This window comes from Dermacentor silvarum, chromosome 4, assembly GCF_013339745.2.
Source record: "Dermacentor silvarum isolate Dsil-2018 chromosome 4, BIME_Dsil_1.4, whole genome shotgun sequence".
Lineage (NCBI taxonomy): Eukaryota > Metazoa > Arthropoda > Arachnida > Ixodida > Ixodidae > Dermacentor > Dermacentor silvarum.
In genome coordinates, this window is record NC_051157.2 from 18,942,140 (window position 1) to 18,966,382 (window position 24,243).

A 24,243-nucleotide genomic window follows, 5' to 3' on the forward strand; every position below is an offset into this window, starting at 1 on the left:
TAAGAACAGTCGTGAGTCCGAGTCAACATCGTTCGCCTTGTGCTTCTTGCCTCCGTCTACTATTTGCGCTGCAACTAGGCCGAGCCATGCAGAGCTCGTCCGGCCACCGCATCTAGTCACTGATTAGCTTGCGTGAGGGTATGCGCTGAAGCTACAGGTGGTCTCCAAATCGCACTATTATAAAGACCGGCTGCTGATTTACATATTCGCAATATTTGAACACTTGTATCCGTGCTCATCGTCTAACTTTCTCATTTTTATCGACTGCTCTTCTGATGCCTTCATACCGGCCGAGTAATCACGTAAAAAAAAAAGTCACATTAACCAACCAACCAACTAGCCCAGCAATTCACGCTTCTAAGATGACCAACAGTGCGCACTGGGATCGAGCGCAAGTGTGCCCAGAATAGGGTATTATCTTCGTTTCTGCATTGGCTGGAATAAGAAAAGCTAATCTGGTCAGAATCTTATGTTTAGCAGGGATACACAGGGAAAAAAGACTGACAAGATCACATGAATGGCTTGTATTGATTTTGACCTTTGTAACGGCCCCGCCCCATGAGCACTTGCTGAAAAATCTCAGAATATACCGATCGCTTAGCTTTGACAGCACATTTTCACACACTGCTTACAGGAAGCAATGTCTGCTCTTCACCTTTTAATGTCTCGCTGTTAGTTCAACCTTGTTTAGCACAAGAGCAATAAAATCGTACGAGGGACTGATTCCGCACACACGAGCAAATTTCTTTGATATCTTAGATTGAACCTAGCACGGGTGCGGAACGCGTGCTAATATCTTGCAACTTATTCCAACTGTGCAGTCAGACCAAGGTAGGGCGCGTAAATTGGTTTACATTCACATACGCAAAATTATGTTCTTCAGTGGCAAACACGGAGCTAGAACTTAAGACAGGTCGGGGAAACGCGAACTGCAGCACCCTAACGTGTTTTCACAAGTAGTTATAAAACAACCCATGCAATGGTTCCTCGCAAGTCTTCACTGTGTACCGCAGGAACACTGTGCTTATGCACAGCTCATACATGTCTGCAAAATCGTGCTTTTTATAAGAGGTGGCCAAATATATTACAACATCGCAAAAACATTGTTCGTGCTTTTGGAACTTAGCGACAAAGTGAAGGAAGAGTGCAAAGTCAACTCGCGACGAAAGCTGCAGGAGTTCGTTGACAGCAAAGTATATGCGCGTGTTCAAAAGTGTTCGTATCCTGACCGATATGAACGTTGCGTCAGAGTTGATGCACCTCTCAGTTGGGAAAACAGTCTACCGCGGGGTTGAATACAGCTGACGTGCAGGCATTTATAGCAATAAATTTGAGCTCGGGTTGGCAGCAAGTCGCGCAAATGGTAGCGAGCTGCGATTGCCACTACGCTCGACAGCACCGGCGAGCCATTACACCACCGTTTCTGCAGCACACCCCCCTCCCGAACCATTGGGCACCCCACTGCAGGATCCCTACCTTTCCGAGAAATCCTGTGCTACCCGTGAGCAGGACATTCTTGCCGCTGAAGAACTCCAGCATGCCCGGTCGACGGGGACTGGACACGTCCGAACTCATGGCTGTGGATCACGCGACGACGACGACGGCGGTTTCTCAGTGGACCACTGAGGCTGGGCGACTTGTTTGTACGAGGTACAACGGGGACGACTTGACCGAGAACCGCGTGCGCGAGGGTCTGGAGGGGTGCTCCGAGCAAAGAACGTTCGACTCGACTGCGGGCCGACTCTTGAATGAGTGGCACTATCCCGGTAGCGCGACAAGAACCTTGCGCTCGCGATGACGTCAGACGGTATTCACCCGGGAGGTCGCCTTGGCGGTACGGCGTCGATGGTTTCGGTTGTTCGGAAAGGGGTCGAACTTCCGCGCGGCTCGTCGAAGGACGCCCGCCGAGAAGGGAGGAGAGAGCAAGAAACCTCGCGATAGCCTTCTGACAGCTGCTGCTCTTCCACGGGCTCAGTATAGAGGAGGAGGGCGGCCGCCGCGCTGCGCACAGTTCGCCGTTACCCCCGGTGCGCGCACACACAAAACACGAACACCGCTCGTCGAAGATCGACTACCCGTCTGTCAGTGCGCACAATCGCAGGCGGTGGGGGACACCGAGTGACCCACACCCGCTCAAGCCGTTATCTCACAGCAGTAGCCGGCAGTTCGTCAGCGAAGGGGGGGATGCGCTTTGCATCAGAGATAGCGATCGGCTCGCGTCCCGCGGGGCACTTCCCTGGCCACCAAAAATTCCGCGGACCCGCTGATGCTTCTACTGTATTCGCGCGGGTGACTGACAGACGGGACCGCGTCGGAACGTGCAGCGAGCCGCAGCCGGGCGACACCCCGAGAGGCGAGGAGGGAGGCGACGTCGGGAAGACGGCAGCTGTGCGACGACACCCCTCTCTCTCTCCGACCGCTCGCTGACGACGAGGTGCGCACGCCGTTCTTGTATACGCGAGGAGGGGTACAAGCGAAGACGCACACTATAGCGGCGGTACACAGCCGCGGCTTGAATAATAATCCTGCTCGCTATTAATAAACCATGAGGTGGGATGCGCTGCCTTTCCCGTGCGAGAGGCCGCCGAAGGCGCTAACACTGATCCCCCGGATTACATCGAGCCCGAGGAAGTACAAACAAGACGCATTCGTATACAGCGTCGGCTCAAGTTCAAGGCATCACGACGTGACGCGTTTTCACGGACTGCCTATGTCGGAGAGCGGTAACAGGTTGGTCAGGAGGGGGGGGGGCAACAGGTCGGCCAAGCAGCCGCGCGAGCGAATTGCGTCACGCGCGATAGCACACTGTACCATGAAATCAGCGTAAACGGCCGCACATGCAACCTTGGGGTGGTCAGTATCGGTTCGGGTAAAAGAGGCTTGTGACACACACTATTAGCTTGACTCTCGTAAAACTAGTTCATACTTGGTGACGAGTATCAAAGTGGGGAACTGCAATGAAGTGAAGTTTCTATGTGATGCAGCAGCTTTATTATTATTATTATTATTATTATTATTATTATTATTATTATTATTATTATTATTATTATTATTATTATTATTATTATTATTATTATTATTATTATTGTTTGCGACACATTTGATAGCGACGCGTCTTCGTTTACCTGTCATACCGTACTGATCCATGGAAAAGTGCTAGATAAATGATCGTGCGCTTCTAGGCCAGTGCTGGAGGTTACCAAATCAGTAACAAGATTACAAAATCAGCAAAACGTCTTCCAGTATAGCATACAGAAGACCTCGCGCACAACGTGATGCAAGGAAAACTGCTACTGTAACGTCTCCTTGACAAAGTGTTAATCTCTAACTGATTCGGCACAGTGATTTCAGTGGCGGCAGCAGGTGTCCGTCAGCTCTGTCCTCGCAGCAGTATCCATTAGTTACTCGGATGTTAGGCTTAATATAACACTGGCCCTTGCTAAGCTAGTCCCCAAACTCAGTCAAATGAGGCACTCTAGTTTATCCTGAACAAAAAAAAAAAAAAATGCGTTCTGTATGCACACGGTTAAAAAAAAAAAGAAAGAAAGAAAAGGAGAGGGGACCGCCCCTGGTCGCGCTTTAAGAACTTGGTTGCAACGAGCAGCTTTTGCAGCGTGTCCTTGGTTTCCTTTTCTTCTGTGTATACCCGTTGTTTCATATCTTGCAAAGCCGTGGCTTGCGCATCCGGTGACATTTCTTCATTTGCGGACGGTGTTCTCCTTGCCTCTTAAAACGATCAGAGAAGAGAGTATTAGTGGAATCGAATACTACTATAGTGTAAAACTGGCACCTGGAACAATTGTCAAGTGTCCGCTGGATAACGTTCTCGAGGCTAAGAAGGCAGCTTTAGATGCTGTCGGAGATATACAATGAGGCGCAGCAAGACTTTGCGTAGCGCCAAGGGCATGCAGCAAAGTGCGCTGTTGGCCAAGGGACTCGGCGGATTAACCTTGACCATCTGTAGCGTTCGACTAACGCGCGCTCGAAGTTCATTACACGGTTGTTTTTGCATGTCAGCCTCCCATAAGTGCGCTTGCCACAGCCAGGAGTCGAAGCTGTGACCTCGTAGGAAGCAGCGGCAATGCGCCGGAACCGTTGAGGTAAGGATAAGTGCGAGTGTATCGTACAATGTCAAGCTGCATAGGCGGCACAGCTGATAATGCGAATTTGCCTTGAGCCCTATAGTATACTCGAGTAAATTGAGAACGAAGCACTGCAGAAACAGACATCGGTGGCTGTTGTTTCTTTGTTTCCCGACTTCCGAACTCAGCGAACTTTGCTGCTATGCACTATGCTTGACGGGCGAGCTGAATGGGTCTCGCAAGACGGAGAAGTCGCGTCTGCCGATTACTGAATGCAGACGCTGCGGCGAACGGAAATGACAGCTATGTGATGAAATAGTGAGGGAACCCACGATAGCATTTTGAGAACGGTACCCACTCCATGACGACCCCGTTAGTAGAAGATCACGTTTTACTTATCGGCCGCCGTGAATAGAATCGATGAAAATGGCCCGAACGCAACCACCTGGCGAGCGATATAGCCGAGCGGTCTGTGTGATACACGTTCTCTATTGGCCTTCACGGAGGAGCCCACTAGATGAAGTACCGGGCGCAGTTTCAGACGTCGCAATTTTGCTCCAAGGTATACGAAGCATTGACAACGATATAGCTAGCAAACTATTACGTGCAGTTACTGCTGCTTCAAATATTGTCTGCAACAGTGACACTGCGCGAAACAGTATATGAGTATTACTGCACAAAGTGACGCGCTGTAGCTATCGCTACACTGCATCGTACTTGGGTGAAACTGCAATCTTTTTTTTTTTTTTTCTTGCTCTTATTCGCGCCTCGTTCTTGTGAGCGTCATTTTTTTTCTCCTTGTTTACAGGGCGCCCTCAGCTTAAGAATGCGTGAACGTGATAGCAAAAGCGTGTTTCGTAACTTTTTTTTTCTTCGTAAGAATACAGATGGAGTTACCGAAACACCAGTAACCTTCTGTTTGCCGACCTCGAGGCGACAGTCCTCCTCACTTTTACTCCTCACATTAGGACAAAGGTCTACGACACCAGCGCTGTCTCTGTGATGTTTTTTCTCTCGTCATTCTTACTGGCTACCGCAGTACTTTTCCCCGGGTCGGCAAACACAATCCGCGGCATTCTTGCGAATCCTCGACAGATGCCGCGCAGCCAAGCGTGCCGAGGAAGTCACCGCTCTTGAGTGTATATATATACCGTGTGTTTCAGCGAATATTTTCAAATATTTTTTAAAAAATTGTCTGCGACAGATAGCACAATTCTAGTCCATGAACTGGCCTACTCGAAGAGGCGGACATTACTTGCACAAAATATTTAAATGCGTAATCGACTAATTAACAAAAGTTCACGAATTAAGTTTTTGACTAATAACCATATGCCACATATTGCAATTTACAAATTCTAGCCGGGGAGTTCGCAAGGCGGATCCACGAGCAACTATGGGCCGTCCAGCAAGCCCACGACGCGGCCAAAAGGCTCTGCCTGTCGGCCCCAACGTGGGAGCAGCCCAGTTTGTGAGGCAACTCGCAACTTGCAGGACCAAATAAATGTTTTCCTTCCTTCCACTTGGAACGAATTCTCAGGATGATACCAGTTTCGGTGTATTAATCCCCCGAACTTTGCGGAGAAATGCGTTGGCGTTCCAGTTACTTTTGTGCTTCAATGCGTAAAACGACGTTTTGTTAAGATAGTAAGAGGAACGACAGTGCATTTTTACCGCAAGTATGACGGCGCATATCACGTGAATTCTGTCATCCACACAATCATTTTTAAGTGCATATGCTTTGCAGTCTCATCCGCTAGAATTTGCAAATTGCAATATGTGCCATAAAGTTATTAGTTAAAAACTTAATGAATGTATGTTAATTAGTCGATTATACATTTCAATTGTTGGTGCAAGTGACGGCCGCCTCCACGAGTAGACCAGCTCTTGGACTAGAATTGGGCTAGCTGCCACAGACAGGTTTTAAAAAAGTTTTGAAACTGTTCGCTGAAACACCTTGTACACCGTCAGTTATTATGCGCACCTCACCTCGCACTGCTTCTCTCTGCCAAATTTCTTCACTCAGCCTACCATAATTAACCGCACATACGTCGTTAAAGGCCGGCAAATCTCCCTCCCTCCATCCATTTCGTTCGTGGCATACACACGCAGACACGCATGAACAGACAAAAGACTCGATGTGAAGAAAGTGCAGTTTAAACGAAAGCCCGGGTGAAGTGGGCGGAGCTCCAGCCTTTACAATGCATGGTTAGCTTCATTAAATATTAGGACGGAGTGGGACGAGGGAGATATAACTGCTAACCCTCTGTGTTGCCCAATTATTGCTAACCCTGTATTGCCCAGTTCCACATCAAGGAATTACAACTTGATCACCTATATTTCTGGCCATGGTGAGTACACTCGCACAAAAACAACAAACCATTATTTGAGTTATAACTCAATTATTACAGACATTAATTAATTAGCAATTGGTTTGCTGAGCTATCTACAACTTAAAACTCTCTCCTGTATATTAAAAAAACGCTATTATAGGCAATGCGTTAAGTTTCCCGGGTTTAAATCGGAATTTTCAGGTATCAAAACTGTGTAGCATATATCCATAGCTTTCACGACGTCACGGGCGCAGAATAACCTTACAGTAGTGGTTCGCCAACATGGCGGGTAGGATGACATAAGCGTAACGTATTCACGTCGCGGTTAACCTGCATCAGTGTTATCGAGACACGGTCGGAACGCTACTGGTGTCTGTGCCAGAGCCACGGCTACACAACCATGGCGCGAGTCGTTCTCGCCGTGCTGGTTCTTCAACATGGCGTCTAAGATGACGTCAGTGCAAGCATTACCGGATTAAATAAAGAACACGTGCATCATGAAAGAAAGAAAGAGAGCGGTACAACATGCGTCGAAGGCCCACTCGACTGCAGGTATTTCACCATGGGGGGAAGAACGAAAATGTACACACACACACGGCGACGCAGACGGCAGAACGGAAGACGGCGGCTGCGTATAGGCAGCACGTACACAGTGACGAATCAGCGACTGCTCAAACACATTGGGCATCACGAATGCGACAGGAATGGCAATAACTAACACATTGTATCATCACAAGCGCAATAGATTACACGTCTCATCATCGGCAAAAAAGCCCAAAACAAAATCGCGTGTCTGCGCAATCATGAAATCGGGACGTGTAACTGCATTGCTCAAACACGTGCGTCGTGTCACCCGGTCTATGGCTGCACAACAGAATGACTCTGTTCCGAATTGATAAACCCCCAATGGTGGTTGTAAACGGAAGCCAACATGCCAACCGACGTGCAGCCGAATAAACAACCAATTCAAGCACCAAACGGGGGCTCCTCGTCGCCGTTGACGTTACAGTTGAAATACCCATTTTTCGTGATTAAAGATAGACAGCGCTTTCAGAAGGATCACGCAACGCACAGTCACCCAGTGACGCTCAACGCTGCACAGGTGGCGGCATGTTTTGGGGTCAGCCCCGTCTTCGTCGTTTCGACGTTTCTCTGAGCATGAGCCAAGCCTTATGAGCTGCAGTTCTCTTGTGAGCCGGAGGAAGAGTGTGTCCCTTCCGTTTTTCCGTAGTTCAATGTGAGACCAGGCAGAAGAATGAGGACGCAAAGGAAGTAACGCAAATATATTCAGCACCCGCTGCGGTAGCTTAGCGGCTATGGCGTCGCGCTGCTGATCTCGAGGTCGTGGATTAGATCCCGGCCGTGGCGGCCGCATTTCGATGAACGCTAAATGCAAAAAAAAAATAATAATAAATAAAAGGACCGTCTACATAGATTTAGGTGCCCCGGTGGACAAAAATTATCCGGAGTCTCCCCTACTACGGCGTGCCTCATAATCAAGTCGTGGTTCTCGCACGTAGGACCCCATAATTTAATTTAATTTAAATATGTTCGACGCCGTGCGGATATCACTTGACCTTCGTCACCAATTCGCTGGACTGTCCGTATTACTTGATTTTGTCCGCCCACGAAACGTTTCCGAGCCGAGCGATGACTAAAAAATACATAGCTGTTTGGAAAATGTACAGGCGCAATAGGTCCACTGGAGATGAAGCGAGTATATAGACCACCACCTCTTGGATTAAATAACCCAAGGTGGTGTCAATAGACTGGGAAGCCTCCTCCCTTGCAGCATCCCTTGTCGCGCCTTGGAGCCTTAAAAATAGGATCGAGTTATATGCGGGAAAACACGGCATTTTGCCCTCCCAACTTATGCCGATCCGAGTAACGGCAGCAAACAATCGACGGAGTGAGACCAGACGCGCTATAGAACACGTGCACGTTCTGAGCGTGTGTATAGCGTGTAGATTGGGTCTTTCTCTTCAAGTTTGCTTCCTTCCTTTGTTGGCGGCGATTATTAGTTTCTTCCTGCTAACAGCCGGCGTTCCGCCTGCTCTGATGTCGACAGCGCTTGACTCGACATGTAAACTAATTGTAAGACCACCTGTGAGCCGCTCGCGTACTTCCATCATCACCTTTGAGGCGGTTAATATTGAGTCACCCTGTTCGTACGGTCCGCTAATTAGTTGCAGTTTTCTTATCTAAAAAAAAAAAAACGTTGTCAACGATACGATGCATAGGTAAGCGTCCAGAAACTAGGGTTTCATCACACGGCAAATATTTTCTCAGACATTTGTCTTGCGTCTATGTACGGAGTCGCTCTTTTGACGAGTATGTTCCATGGCCTTCGTCCAATTATTCACCGATTACAACGTGTTTCCGGCTTTAAGTCTTTCCTAAATAATGTTCTGCGACCATTTACTTGGACCGAGCGAAGCTTCTTTTCTCCTGTTCTCATTGTTTACTCGTTGACGTACTTCTCTTTTCTTCGACGCACGCCCAAACCTGTAAAGGCATCCCTCGTAACCACGTCTACAATCGTAGTCCGAGTGCAGTTCCGACATGTATTTTTTCTTGTCACTCTACACAAGCATCTCCGTATTTCCTTTGATTCACGCAGATCCTTTATATAAATTTTTTGCCGCCTTACAACAAAGAAATTCACGGTGGATTTGTTCCTCAAGGCCCGGTCACACTAGGCCGACCCGACACCGACGCCGACAAAAGAACGACGAGACAACGACGCCGATGATCAGCTGACTAGTCGGCAGACGGTGTCGCTGAGAGTCATTATTTCACATTATAGGCCGACAACGTCGCCGACACGACCAACGACAGTGAGTCGATCGTCGCCGTGTGACAGGCTATCGTGACGCCAACGGCCGATAAAGACCAGTCTGCAGATTATCGTTCAGCCAGTCGTCGTGAGATCGGTCGCAGAACAATAACATCGCACCGACAGCGTGATTGCCGCAGCAGCTGCGCTATTATATATATATATATTATATATATTGTGCGCTGGGTCGATGCGGCGCTAATTTTGCTCTTCCGAGTTCAGTCTAGTTCCGCTCCGGTGATAGAGACATGAAATTAACCACTCTTAACTCAAGCCGGGACTTCGTACGGTGTGCACACAAGAAGCGGGAAGCGACTGACACGGCACGAGAAGCGGGAGCCTACTACTATATAATCAGTGAAAGCCGTTTGCGAAGCCCGGCCGATCACATCAGCTCGTCTCGGTATGATGCGACGCTGATCGTAGGGGCAAACCTGTGTGCTTTGCAGCATTTTGTCAATATTTCACGCCAGCTCTACATTGAGCGGTGGCCTTATGCCTGCAGATACAGCTAGTATACAACCACCTTTGTTGAGCCTAATGGACCAAGAAACGTAGAACGGATCTTGAAAACAGTGTCCAGTTGCCACTAATACGTTGTTATCGAAGCATCACGACTCAGATCTAAAGCAAATACGAGTCTCTGTTGGGAACGATAGGGCGAAACAGTGGAGGACGAGAACTTGATAAATCTGAAGCAGGCGGCTGTCGCCTCGAAGGCGCCGCGAAGCTTCCACCCTAAACAGTCGTGGGTGGTCGTGTTCCAGTGTGACAACAAAATCGTCCGACTCTATGCCGACGAGTTCGTTCCCGCCGCCGCGCCACCGACACGGCTGTCGGCAAACCGTCTGCAGACTGTTGGCGTCGGCACAGTGTGACAGAGGCGCCGACAGGACGAAAAACGCTGTCGCCGACCGTCGGCAGACCTAAAATCGGCATGCTGGCGGCCTATAGTGTGACAGGGCCTAACGCATCACTCATATAACGCGTATTGAACTCCTGCTGGTAAAATGCGACTGTGAATAACAGGAGGACAAACAATAGATATACACGATTCTTGTAAGTTGTTGCGACTCCGTGTAACAAGAAGTGGCGGCTACAGTAGTGTTCTAGTGTAACGCTCAGACGTTATAGCATATGTTGGTCCAAGAAAGTATACCGAGCGCTCATAACAAGTTCACAGATCAAAGTTTGAAGATGCCCAGGAAATTCAATATATACGCGCATGCCGACGTAACAACAATCTCGTGCGATTTAAAATGTTGTGCGGCGAGCAAGCGTAGATTTGATTGTCCATTAGGCAATACCGATTTCATAAGAACTTGGCAGTTTCGCCGTAGGACGATGCACTGACTGCGATTACAAGGTTTAGCGTCGCGCTTCAACTTCTCGGACGGTGTCCGACTAACGAAGGGTCAACTAAGGGTCCGACTGGCACCCTTAAAAGCTTTAACACGCTGTGTAAGACCTGTAGTGACATCGCACGGGGGCCACACTGCTACACATTTGTTTGTGCGCTACCATCCTCAAAATTCTGAGAAATAGTTTAGTCAAGAACGTACAACCTGGTATGAGCAACTTTTGAATAGTGTAGCAATATTAAACCGCATATACGGCATGGATAAGCATATAGCATTCACGTTCTAAAAAATAGACGGAGCCCCACAGGCGACGCCGATTCGCTTGGAGTGTCGATATAATTGCTATCGAAATAAAGGTTGCATAGCAACGTGAAGTTGTGCGGGCTTCCGCAAGGACCTTTCACGCGTGCATAGATAGCGAAAGAAAGTCACACAATGCGCCGCGCACCTAAATGTGACGCCAGGAACATTCGACGTCACATGGTTGTCATTCTAGGGATAACGGCGTTCGTTGTCAACTAGACTACCTCCTTCCTTCAAATGGAAACAAAGCGCAAGAATTATTCGTTTACGGCGTTTCCGCGTTGAATACGTTCGCTAATGTACAGGAACGCGTCAGCGCATACATTATGGTCCCAATAAGCGCCTATGTCTGTTTCCTATTGACGCAGATACGTACAGTCATTTCAAACATCTTGACATAACGCATCGCACGTGTCAGAGTCGAATTTCCTCAAGCGTTACATGGTGTGGTCTCTATCAGTGGTCTTGCAATGCCCGACGATGCGAGCGAAAATGTGTCCTTCTACCGAGGCCGTGTTTTGACGATAGCCCATCGCGGGGCCCTTGGTGGCAGCAAGTTTTCCCTGAGTGAGTTACGATCAAAGGTCGATTGGAGGGCACCGCCAAGGTGCGAATTGTCTGCCACATAACGCACGCAATGGCGTACGCCGCTTCGGCCGTGCAAATGTCGCGTGCGGGATTGTTCCATGTGACACATGGAAGCATAATCGCCAGCCATGCGAGAAAGTCAGGGAAAACTAAAGTTCACTTAAGAGTAAAATTCATTTTTCGGCTTTTTTATCGAAGCCCTCAGTGTCGTGAACACACAATTTTTTTTCGCTGCGTACAGTAGCGGGCGAGGTTCCTATAGCTACCAGATGTCTCATAAGGATTATCAAAAGTAACCATATACTTAAGAAAGACACTTTGCTTACAAAAAGTCGCGTAGAAGGTGAAACATTGCGTAATTCCAATAGATATTGTTGCAATATCTTCTACCTTTTGTCCATAAGCAGCTTGGGCTTGTATGGAATTTATAGCGGAGCCCTGGACTACGGGCCCCGACCATTTGCGCCGCCCCGCTTTCAGGGACAACACAATTTCTATGTATACAAATAAAGTTTATTCTCTCTCTCTCGCTCACTCTCTCTCTCTCTCTGCTTTTTGTCCATGACAGCTTGGGATTTTGCACTTACGGATAAATTAATAAAATCATTATTAATTTAAAAAATGGCACTATAAGTTAGGGAGCCTTCAGTCCCAAGGCTGCACTATAAATAGTGACTTTTTCAGGCACTTCTGGACATAGTCCACCATGCCTGCAAGTAGCGTTGGTCATGCTGGGTCTTGGTGTGAATGAGATAGTCCGGTGTAGGAAGGCGATGGAAGGTTAGACAGAGCTAGAGGGAGGAAAGTATGGGTAGCGTTTGCAGGGGAGTCATTCAGGGTGAAGCCCTAACTGCCCTCGAATGTGGTATATTGCGGATGGAACTTGACAGTGTACCATCAGATTCATTCAATCTGTCATGCACTCTATATCTTCCGCAAGAGCATGATGGCTTCCTTACTAAGGATCACTTTTGATGCAGCGCGAAACGTAACAGGGCACAAGAAGGCACGAGTTATAAAAAGACAACACATAGCGCTACTAGCAACAACAATGTTTATTCTCAAAACCAGACCGCTTAAATACCACATGCGCCATAACAGACATACATCACGTGGAAGCACTGAGAAACATGTGCGAATGAATTCACACTATCAAACCATATTTAATGACCCGCGACCATCTGCCAGAACAACCTGTCACCGCTTACGCAGAAAATCAAACTCCTTAGGAGACAGCGCTATCGAAGGCTCCAAATGAGTTATATTTCCTGCGTAAGGAAATCTAATTTCTAATTAACAAACTTAATTTTTTTATACCGCTTAACGGTATAAAAGAATTAAGTTACGGGGTTTTACGTGCCAAAACCACGATCTGATTATGAGGCACGCCGTAGTGGGAGACTCCGGAAATTTGGACCACCTGGGGTTCTTTAACGTGCACCTAAATCGAAGTACACGGGTGCTTTTATTTTTCGCCCCCATCGAAATGCGGCCGCCGTGGCCGGGATTCGATCCCGCGACCTCGTGCTCAACAACCCAACACCATGGCCACTGAGCAACCACGGCGGGTGGTATTTAAGCGATCTGGTTTTGAGAATAAACATTGTTATTGCTAGTAGCGCTGTGTGTTGTCTTTTTACTTGTGCCTTCTTGCGTCCTGTTACGTTTCGCGCTGCATCAAAAGTGTTCCTCATGAATCACCAACAAGCCCCCATCGCTATCCTTGTCCTTACTAAAATTGGGTGCGGGCACGCGAATAATCTCCGTTGTTTGATTCTCAGACTAGGTCTAAGAGGTGGCCGTGGCTAAAGCCAATATTTTGTCTGACTTGGCTCCAGCACGCTAAACACATATTCACGAGACATCAAAACATTTTCGACACATTGGTGCATGCAACTGTACACACAACACTAGGTGTGCCAAAAACAAGGGTTTAGTGTACGCAACGAGTAGTTATTGCAGTTTACATTGGCATTGGCGTGGTCGGTGCGGAATTTTTTCAGGATGACGTACAATGGTGCTGTCGGAATCATCGGAGGGCCGGGGATGATTGGAGGGCCGGGAATGATTGGAGGACCGGGGATGGTGGGTGCCGGTAACCCTTCTCGGTCCAGCTGATTAGGCGCTGTTCCATTACGCAGCATCCCTGCGCATCCTGGGATGCATATATGAATTCCGTAGGAACCTTGAGGGCGTACCTAAATATGACTGCCGATGTGGGCAGGTCATACGTTTGCCTGCAAGAGTTTGCGGGCTCTCTTGGAATCTGTATAGATGTATAGCAGTTGGGGAAGAGAAAGAGTTGCGGCTTGTGTTGGATTGCTAGCGCTGTGACCCATAGCTTCGTCGTGGTGGGTGAGTGGGGGCCCACTCAACGCAAAAAAAAAAGGAATATTTCATTTCTGAACCAGACTAGGTCACCCCAGAAGCTGCGACCAATGAGCAGCTATAGGAACGATGAAAGTAGCCGCAACCACGCGAGACAGCTAATGCAGTGCACCGTCCCTATGCTGCTTACACCATATACCAGCCAAGCTTAGTACGTTTCGCTCTGTGCAGTGTGGGGGAAACATTTATTTCCTTTTTTAACTCGACAAGCCATTTTCATTTCACGCCGCGTGGTGTTCACGTCACCTGCGTGCTTCCCATAAAATATTGGGCAAGCACAGCCCTGCAACCGCCGCAAGTAGGTTTCGTCACTCGTTACCCGGGGCAAAGATGACATGAATGTTTAAAATTTCCCACAATTAAGAACTGAATTTTTGTGGAGTCATGTGAGTTGTAGTATACAATAGATGACGGGGTGGGGTATATGACGCGTGAGTATATGCAGATAGCACTTCCCAACAGTATAGTTGACTAATAGCTGAGGCATACTGTTGAATATAGCTTATGATTAGGCAAAAAACACAAAGCGCTCTGTTAAAAATTAAAAATAAATAAGTAAACGATGCGTTGCATGATATGCGCTTGCTTTGTTACTTTCTCAATGTACTTTTTTAAATACATATTGCAGTACAAAGACCTAAATGATTTTGCAAAAAGCGGAGGTAACGTCAACTAGACAGGCACAGAGTCTACAAAACCAGCCCCATGAACGAGAACGTAGTGATGGGTACGTAGATAAGTAAACGTAGATAAGTAAAAGTATTAAACGTAGATAGTAAAGATAAGAACGTAGATAAGTAAAAGTATTGAGGGAAAAAAAAGAAACACCACTCAAGCACTCCGTACAGATGGTTAACCAGCGAAGCTGAAACGTGCGGCCCCGGTGTTTAGCAGTGGGTTAATCCCGACGCTGTATTGAAGCGTTTCCTCAATTATTGGCGACATGTTTGTGGTTCAAGTGGAACGCAAGTGCCAATGGCGGGCGGACGTTGCTATAAAAAATAAAAAACTCGCCCCCCAAGCTCAAGCGTAGATGACTTTATATCTGTCATGGAAAGTGTGCTGATTCATTGTGTAACCTCGCATTATCAGATAACAATCTCTGGTGACTTCAATATAAATCTGCTAAAGGATCAGTGCCACGACTACTTGTTCCTCCTACAATCATTTAATCATAAAAATGTTTTAACCGAACAAAACACGTTTCTCCGAAAATTCTGCCACACTTATTGATCACATGCTGTGCAGTCTTGATACTAACGTAGAAGCTGGTGTTTATGATTTTGGAATTGCTGATCACCAGCCGACTTTTCTTTTCATGCCACAATCGTACTTACATCATACTCGTAAAACAGAAAAGTTGCTCCCGAGATATCACACACGCGTTAATTATTCGCAAGTACACACCCTATTGCAACACACTATGTTCGAAACGCTGTATAACGACGATGTGCAACTAGAATGGGATAACATTATTTTCAGTATCACGAATGCAATAAAGCAGTCATCGTATACGTGCACACAACGTAGGTATGATCACGCCATATGTCCTTGGATATATGGCGTGATCACAGCCTATTCTAGCACTACTGAAGCAAAAAGATTACTATTACAATAAGCTGAAGTTAACAAAACAAATTAATATTACAAGGCTCAATTTAAGTACTTCAGAAATCAGTCAGTTGGGCTAATGCGTAAATCTAAAAGGGCATATTGTACACGTCTCGTTAACCGTCGCGATACAAAACAAACATGGCAAATAATCAGGGAAGTGACAGGGCTCGATAACAAAGAAAATTCTCCCTAACAACGTCATAACTAGCCTTACAAATGATTTTAATGATTACTTTGCCACGGTTGGCGAAAACATTACGAAACAATTTAGTGCTGCACGGCCCAGCACTTACTTTGAAAAAAGTGAAAACAGATTTAGCTTTGAGGTCATAACGGAAGAGTTGGTTACGTCTGCTATAAAAAATCTACACTTGAACAAAGCCACGGGCATTGATGGTATACAAGCTAGGGTACGGAAAGACAATCCAGATATTTTGAGTACTCCACTTTGTCATTTATTTAACCATTCATTAAATGCGAATTCCTATCCAGGTGTAATAAAAATGGCCAAAGTTGTACCAGTATACAAAACGGGCAACCATAACATTCCCGGCAGCTACAGAGCGATATCCGTATTGAGTATAATAAACAATATCTTTGAAAAATTAATCGCTCAATAGCTCAAGGACTTCCTTAGAAAGAATAACATAATTTGCCTGGAACAGCATGGTTTCGTCCCAGGGAAATACACATCAACAGCTGTGCTTACTTTATCTCAAATACTCAACTCTGCCCTCATCCATCAAAAGATTGCTATTGGAATTTTCATCGACATAAAAAAGGCGTTTGATAACATTTGTCACTTGGCACTACTGAAAAAATGTGGTTGATCCCTCTTATATAGGAATCGGTATAGAACACGAAAGTGAAACGTGTCTTCACAGAAGTAGTGTAATGCTTATTGCACATTGATATATAATGTCTATTGGTGTTTTGTGGCTAAAGCGCCCTTAGGCGTTGATGCACCCACGCTGACGCCTGGTGGCACGTCTCCTCCATCACGACTACCAACGTCGATGACCATGAGCAACCGTCGTGCATATGGAAGCTGCACTACGCTGCACACGCTAGCATAACGCGAAAGACGAAGCACGTAACTGACACACTAATACAACGCGCAAGACAAAGCACGTAACTGAATCGTCACCGAGTCAAATCAGCGCGTACAGCGCGTCGTAATTGCAGCCTCCGCGATCAACTTCAGAAACATTTTCAGAGCTAATTGCGGAGGCCACGCTCCGCTGTGCTGAGTACGGTGAACGCCACCTAAGTGGCGTTGGTAGTGCTTCTTGATGCCAGCGTCCCTTCGAATGCTGGCATCGAGGCGTCGTAGTGCTGAGACCACCGAAGCGTTCACTGTCGGTGCGCGTTAGTGTCATAATGCAGTACTTCTCTTTTCTGCTCGTAGGCGGCGGCACCGCCCCGAGCAAGAGCGCGGGTACACGGAGGAGTGTTAGATATATAAGGCGCGTCTGTGTAGCTCTCTGCAAATGCGTTTGTGGCGCAATGGGTTAAACGCTCGGCGATCTATCGTCGCGGACCGAGAGGTCGTGGGTTCGATTTCCAAATTTTGCATGTTTGTGGAACTTTTTCTTCTGGTTTCTTTCTTTGTATTATGTTCTATGACGTATTTCCGTGACGGAAATACGTCAGTGAAGTCTTGGTGGACCCCGGCATAAAACACTTTCGTGTTAAAAACTGAAGTGATATGGTATTATCGATGGTGCTCGTGACTTCTTTCCCAGTTATCTGACATTGCGAAAGCAGAAAGTACTAATTGACAGTTTTCTATCCGAATCTAGGAATGTCACATGTGGTGTACCGCAAGAATCCGTATTGGGTCCCATTTTATTCGATCTATACGTTAATGATTTCCCGCGAACTCTACAATCGCATAAAGCAATAATGTAGCCGGACGATACTGTTTTTTATTCACAGGTAGTTCACTTGAAACCTTACAATATACTGTTATCCAATGAACTACTATAGCTGTTTCAATGTGGCTTCGTGAAAATCAACTGTTACTAAATGCCGATAAAACAAAATACGTTATTTTTCATTCACGAATGAAAACTCTGAACTACGTTTCAATTAGCATATCATTAAACAATCGAACCATTGAATGTGTTCCGACTATTAAATATCTGGCCATTATATTTGACAGTAACCTTAACTGGAGACACCAAATCAATACCGTTTGCAAAAAGTTGTCATTCAGCTGTTACAATACTTCGATTTGACATTGCTGCGAACATTATATTTTAGCCTATTTCACTGCCACCTTAGATATTTTTGCGAGTCGTGGGGCCATGCGGACATAACATACCTTACTCCGTTATTCCGATTACAAAAACTAGCCGTTCGCGTGAGAACTTTCTCCTCGGTGCGTCATCCCTCTAATCCTGTATTTCATAGGCTGCCTATACTGCCGTTTACTGGCATACGGAACAACAAGATTTCCTGCTTAGTAAACAAAATAATGAACGCAAACACACCTCTGCCGCGTACCGTTTTCACGTTTCTGTCGTTAAACACACGGCATGCACGCGACGGTAATCTTAATCTTCCTTTATGTTCGAATGTGTACGGCGAAAGATTAATTCAATTCTCTGGTGTTAAGCTGTCGAACAATTTGCCTCTTGAAATAAAACTCGCAAGAAATTTTGACATACATGCAAATGCCACTTCTTATCTTACGAAGCACGTTCTTGAGATTCTTATATTAAAAAAAGGGGGAAAAGGGAAAAAAATCATCAGGTATGTTAATTTGATCGTTTATTATTTTTTGTTCGTTTTTAGCGCAGTTCTGTTATTACATATAGTATATACCGCTTATGTATGATACTTTCACTATTTTGTTTGTATCAGACTGCTAATTATTGCAATACATTTTTTGTATTGGACCCATCACTAGCCGCTTTAGGCTATGAGACCAAATATCTTTGTATGCATTTTGCATATCTTTGTATGCAATCAATTCCCCTTTGATTGATTGATTGATTGATTGATTGATTGATTGATTGATTGATTGATTGATTGAAGGTTGCTGAGATATTCGCCGTTGATCCTCACTCCTAAGCCTTTCCAGTCGAAGAGCTTGAATACTACTTCTAAGCATGCAGTGAATAGCATTGGAGAGATTGCGTCTCCTTGCCTGACACCTTTCTTGATAGGTAACTTTCTACTTCTGGAGAACCAAGGTAGTTGTGGAATCCTTGTAGATATTTCCCAAGATATTCACATATGCCTCCTGTACTCCTTGATTACGCAATGCATCTATGACTGCTGGTATCTCTACTGAATCGAACGCCTTTTCATAATCTATGAAAGACACATATAGAGGTTTATTGTACTCCGCAGATTTCTCGATTACCTGATTGATGACATTGATGCGATCCATTGTAGAATATCCCTTCCTGAAGCCAGCTTGTTCTTTTGGTTGATTGAAGTGAAGTGTTGCCCCGATTCTATTGGAAATTATCTTGGTGAATATTTTATACAGTACTGAAAGCAAGCTAATGGGCCTATAATTTTTCAATTCTCTAACGTCTCCCTTCTTATGGATTAGTATAATGTTGGCATTCTTCCAGTTCCAGATGAAAGAGCAAACGGGGATAGCCGATATTCTAATTGACATTAAGAGAAAAAATAGAGCTGGGCAGGCCATGTAATGCGTAGGATGGATAACCGGTGAACCATTAGAGTTACAGTATGGATACCAAGAGAACGGCAGCGCTGTCGAGGACGGCAGAAAACTAGGCGGGCTGATGAAGTTAGGAAATTAGCAGGCGCAAGTTGGAATCAGCTAGCGCAAGACAGTGGTAATTGGAGATCGCAGGGAGATGCCTTTGTAAAATTAGGATGATGATGATGATGATGATGATGATGATGATGATGATGATGATGATGATGATGATGATGATGATGATGATGATGGATAGAACATGTGAGAGATTACCATAGAAGTTGAACTAGGTGGCACAAGGCCACTACGCCGTTACAAAGGATACGCTCCTAGCATTCGTTCAGGATAGGTCTGTGCGTGTTCACGATGTGTTCTGAGCGTTCTGACAAAGAGGAAAGCGTGTGTGACACTGTCAAATGAGAGAGCGTAGCGCAGCGATCAGCGCTCTCTCTTTGTACTCTCCTTCTTATTCGCCATCTATTTGCGCTAAACGTTTCCTTAGAAAGAAAACTTGATTTGATAATGTTTTTGTATCTCCCGTCCAGTTTGTTGCGCTTTTGTGTGTGGCTTTTTCAGAAGATGTCATGCATTGCGGTGTTCCCGGCGAAGTGCATTGGCAAATCCGAGGAACAAAAGCCATCTTCGAGTACTTCACGGCTACGTGTTCTCAAAATCGGAGTCTTTCGGATGAATCATAACTCAAAAACATTTTACCGGCGAGTGTTTTTCAGAGATTTTAGGGTTTATCTGAAAACGCAGCACCCTAATAATGAGAACTTGGACATCATAAGCGCTAAGGAATGTGAACACAAAGAAGAGACATATAGACTGGACGAGCGCTAGCTTTATTGTTATCATTCTTTTTCTTTCATTATGCTTTACACTTTTTCTCTCCAATACCTACTGCTACGAAGGTTATGCATTAATGGCTTCACTTTTGCACATATATGCAAGCTTAGACAGTATAATGTTTTTGTTTTCACATATAAAGATTTGACATCTTTGTTGAGCAAGGCATTGCATTTTTTAAAATCTTGCTTTTGCTCTTGCCATTTAGGATCATATGTTTCGGTTAATCTGAGCCCACACATCTCCACGGCGCTGCTGCGAATTATGCCTTGTTATGCTTGCCTCAACCTTGACACCGTCCCGTCGAGGATGACGACACCACCCGTTCACTGGAAACAAATTGCGACCTGTCCTGCGTGCGAGAGCAGGTACCATGCGAGAGCCAAGTTTATGAATTGCTCAAAGTATGTTGTCGCAAACGCGCGCCATAATCCAAAGGCGATACCAGGTCTACGTTGTGGCCTATTATGGCGCCAACTTATACTGGCGCGGCCGCGTATTTGTCATCTTTGTGACTGCTAATGTCAGCTTTGATGTTGTCGTCTTAGCTGTAGTTTCTCGCTGAAGGCAAACTGCAAGGGCGAGTAGGGGACGAAACAAACTCTGACGTTATTCTTTCACAACTTTGCACACGCGTTTGACATTACGGTGCATCAGTTTTCCTCTTTTATCGATTCACAGCTTGCGAATTCACATGGACGGTCTCTTCAACATACATTTATTTGAATTTCTTACCTTTCGTTATATAAATGTTGTTGTTAGCGGGAACAAATATGTGCCATAGTGATTTACCATTTAGTATACTAAATGGTAAATTAACAAAAATATCACTAATTAAATTTTAAACTAATTACTTTATGGCCCATATCGCAATTTACAAATTCTAGCCGTGGAGTTTGCAAGGCGGATCTGCTTGGAAAGAATTCTCAGGATGACACCAGTTTCGAGATATTAATTCCCGAACTTTGCGGAGAAATGCATTAGCGTTCCAGTTACTCTCTTAACAAAACGTCGTTTTATGCATTGAAGCACAAATGTAACTGGAACGCCAATGCAATATGGGCCATAAGGTAATTAGTTAAAAACTTTATTACTGAATTTTTGTTAATTAGTCGATTATGTATATCACCTTTTTCAGCAAGTAATAATCGCCTCTTCGAGTAGACCAGCTCACGAACTAGAATTGGGCTATCTGCCACAGGCAACCTTTAAAAATGTTTGAAAGTGTTCGCATGAAACACCCGGAATAGCGGCACTTGAGGATGACGTGCACGTGACGTCACGAATGGTACACTATTGGCCCGCCCAAGGCCTTCGTAGTGCCGCTGGGTATATATGACCAAGGCATAAGCGGGCCCAATTAGGACCAGCTTTCCGCCGTGCTTGTAGTCTTTCAACAATGTATAGCCGCTACTGTATATGTCACGTGCGAGCAGTTTGTATACCAACAGGCGCTGCAAGAGCGAACATTCGTCAGCTTTGGGACCCGCATCGCAGACAGTACGGCGAGTGCATCCAGTCGCCGGACGCAGTGGCAGTTAGGTATGCGCTGCTAACAGCAAGGCTGCTAGACTCATAATGTGAGCTCACCACGCAGTGAGGTTGAGACGCGTTATAGAAAGCGGCCAAACGAGGAGCAGCGCTGCGTCTCGCAACGCCGAGCAAAACAACAGCAACATCGACGACATCCGCGACAGCCTCGAAGCAGTGCGGGGAGGCCTGAGAAACAGCGTGCCAATGACACGGGCAAGGTTTCCGACGCGGCGGCACCTGAGATGGGCGATAAGATGAGAACGCCGCGGTTAATAATAACGAGCGAGGAGGTCTCCAGAAAACTGGTTATGGCGCGGGACTTCCAAAAACTGATCCGCAATCTGTGTCCCTGGAACGCAGCGCGATACGGCGCCCTTGCAGTATCGCAAGGTGATTCCTGCTTCCGAGAGAGAGGGAACTGTTCATCGGAAACAAATCCTCGCGCTGCCTGCAGTGGCGATCGAAAGGTCATCCGCCCGTCAGATCTGGGACGGGGCCACCGCGCATGCGATGTGGACGATTGGCGGCTGTACACTTGGCAGTGCGTCAATGAAAATTGGCCAGGGCATTGGCTCTTGAACAACCTCAGTCACATCTAAAGCTACCCCCCCCCCCCCATTTCCTCCTCCTCCTCCAACTCCGCCCTCGCTCCTTAGAACTCTACTAGCCGGCAGTGGGTTACGCTCTAGATTGAGCGTCATTGCGAGCTAGGCGATAGCGATAATTGGAATCGCATTACAGGCTGTCAAACACACATGGTAAAAGAAAGAGGGTCAGGTCTGGCCGAGTTGTGTAAACAGGGAGCCGCACCTCTCTCATTTTCTTTCGTTTAATTCATTTTCACTTTAATATGTATATGGCATTTGTATCTGAGGATAATGTCCGCAGGCAGTTAGACTGCACTGTACATTGGCGTGGTCCTCGCATAAGTTTGAGCCTATAATAAATGGCTGTGTAATGCGGAAAGTGAAGCAATAACTGATAGTTCCCAAATGCTACGGAAACCACCAAGGTAATGTTTAAAGATAAATTACCTTCAAGAAGCCGTGTACCCTATGTATCCCCATATCGAGACGCCTATGCTGTTATGAATTCCTGCTGAAGAGCTCTAAGTTCGAATGTAGCAGCGGCGGCCGCATTACCACAAAAGTTGGATGCAAGTACGTTGTTGTGATGAGACAACCGCGCGCATTAAAGAAAGCGGTGTTCAGAAAATTAATTTGAAACTCTGCACTTTGGCGGAGCAGTCATGGCCAAAATATCGCATACACCGCAAGGACACTTATCAGGCGGCCGTTGATACAGCTGTTATGAACTACAGCAGCACAAACAACGCGGCGTTGGGCTACATTTGGTGATCTTCAGAACGGAACATGTTTTAACGCGATAGCGTTAAGGGCCCCGTGTCGCAGAAAATCAGGCGTCGGCGTCGGTGTCGGCGTGGATGTCGGCGTCTGTGGCAGAGAAAATCATCCCGAACCATAGCCTCCTCTATGCCCGAACCTACCCCGATCGCGCAGGCCCTCCGCATGGTCTAAGATGTTAGCGAAAAAAAAAATTGAATTTCTCTCAGTGAAATCCGTCAGAAAAATGATAAAGTACGACTTAACCACAACCTACAGACATGGTGGCATCGGACTGTTATTTCAATGTACGAGAAAACATAATTCTGTTACGAGGAAACTTAAACACACCCCTTTTGCCAGCATTTCTACTATATCAACAGCGGCGCGCTCGGGTAGGCTACTTGCGAAATTCTTATCCAGATGACGCTCGCATCCTCGGCAGGTCAAATTGGGACTTGGCCTGCCTAATACGCTTTGGACACGCTCGCGCGTCGGGGAAATAGCAAACAATTAATAAAATAACAAAGAAAGGTCCTATGGCCTTCCATTTTAATATAAGACGACTTATATTGCCCCCGGAAAAACGTCTTCCCAGCAATGCATTTCTGTTTAAAAGTGAAGTCGATATTAAGGGGATCGGTGTAAGCTTGGTCTTTGTAAGCTGGCTTTCTCACGTTCTGTGTTGCAGTGAAGCCTACTCAAAGAAACATGTCGCAGTTTCACCCGAAAGGCGAAGCATCAATTGCGATAGCAAATTAGTAGAGAGCTATACGGAGTAATGATAGTAGTTTTATCAGCTGTACAAACTTGGACATGTAGCAGAACCAGCAACGCGCAGTACTGTTGTCGACGCCGTCGGCGTTTTGCCCGTGTTCGCACCGAACGCGCGCGGTGTTGGGGGCTGTTGCCGGTGCCTCTGGGGGCGGCTCGGAGGTTTTCGACGAGATCAGAACGGGACACTCGTCGAGCAGCGTCGGAAGTCTTTACCACCTTCTCGCCTCGCAACGGATAACCACAATACTCAAGTTCAAGTACTGAATTCGAAGAGATTAAGCGAATAAATACGGCGAATACACACATCGAAAGCAGCAACCGCTGATGTCGTCAAAAACTAGAAGGCCTCTTAACACCCATGTTTAACACCCATCACGCACGTTTCAGCACGTCGTAATCGTGCGTTGACACAGATGTAAAGGTCGCGTGCAAGTTCCTCATTAGGCTTGTTTACATGAACGCACACACCGCCGCCGTGGCTCTGTGGTGACGGTTGTAATAGCGACGGTGACGCAGTAGTTGGTGTCCAAACTGCTGCAAGCAGGTTTTGACGC

At 46.3% G+C, this 24,243-nt stretch overlaps 1 protein-coding gene across 4 annotated transcripts in view; it reads right to left on the minus strand.

Annotated features, from left to right (window-relative positions):
- Window positions 1-24,243, minus strand: part of LOC119449568 (putative fatty acyl-CoA reductase CG5065) — an 81,366-nt gene that overhangs the window by 26,456 nt on the left and 30,667 nt on the right. The window contains exon 1 of one of the 4 annotated variants that reach the window (XM_037712761.2): window positions 1,477-2,095. The exons of 2 other annotated variants lie outside the window; for them this stretch is intronic. In XM_037712761.2, coding sequence (XP_037568689.1) covers window positions 1,477-1,575 — 99 coding nt within the window. In that variant the 5' untranslated portion in view covers window positions 1,576-2,095. Of the gene's footprint in view, window positions 1-1,476; window positions 2,096-24,243 lie in introns of those variants that run through there. One more of the 4 variants, XM_049665309.1, reaches the window with a different exon arrangement.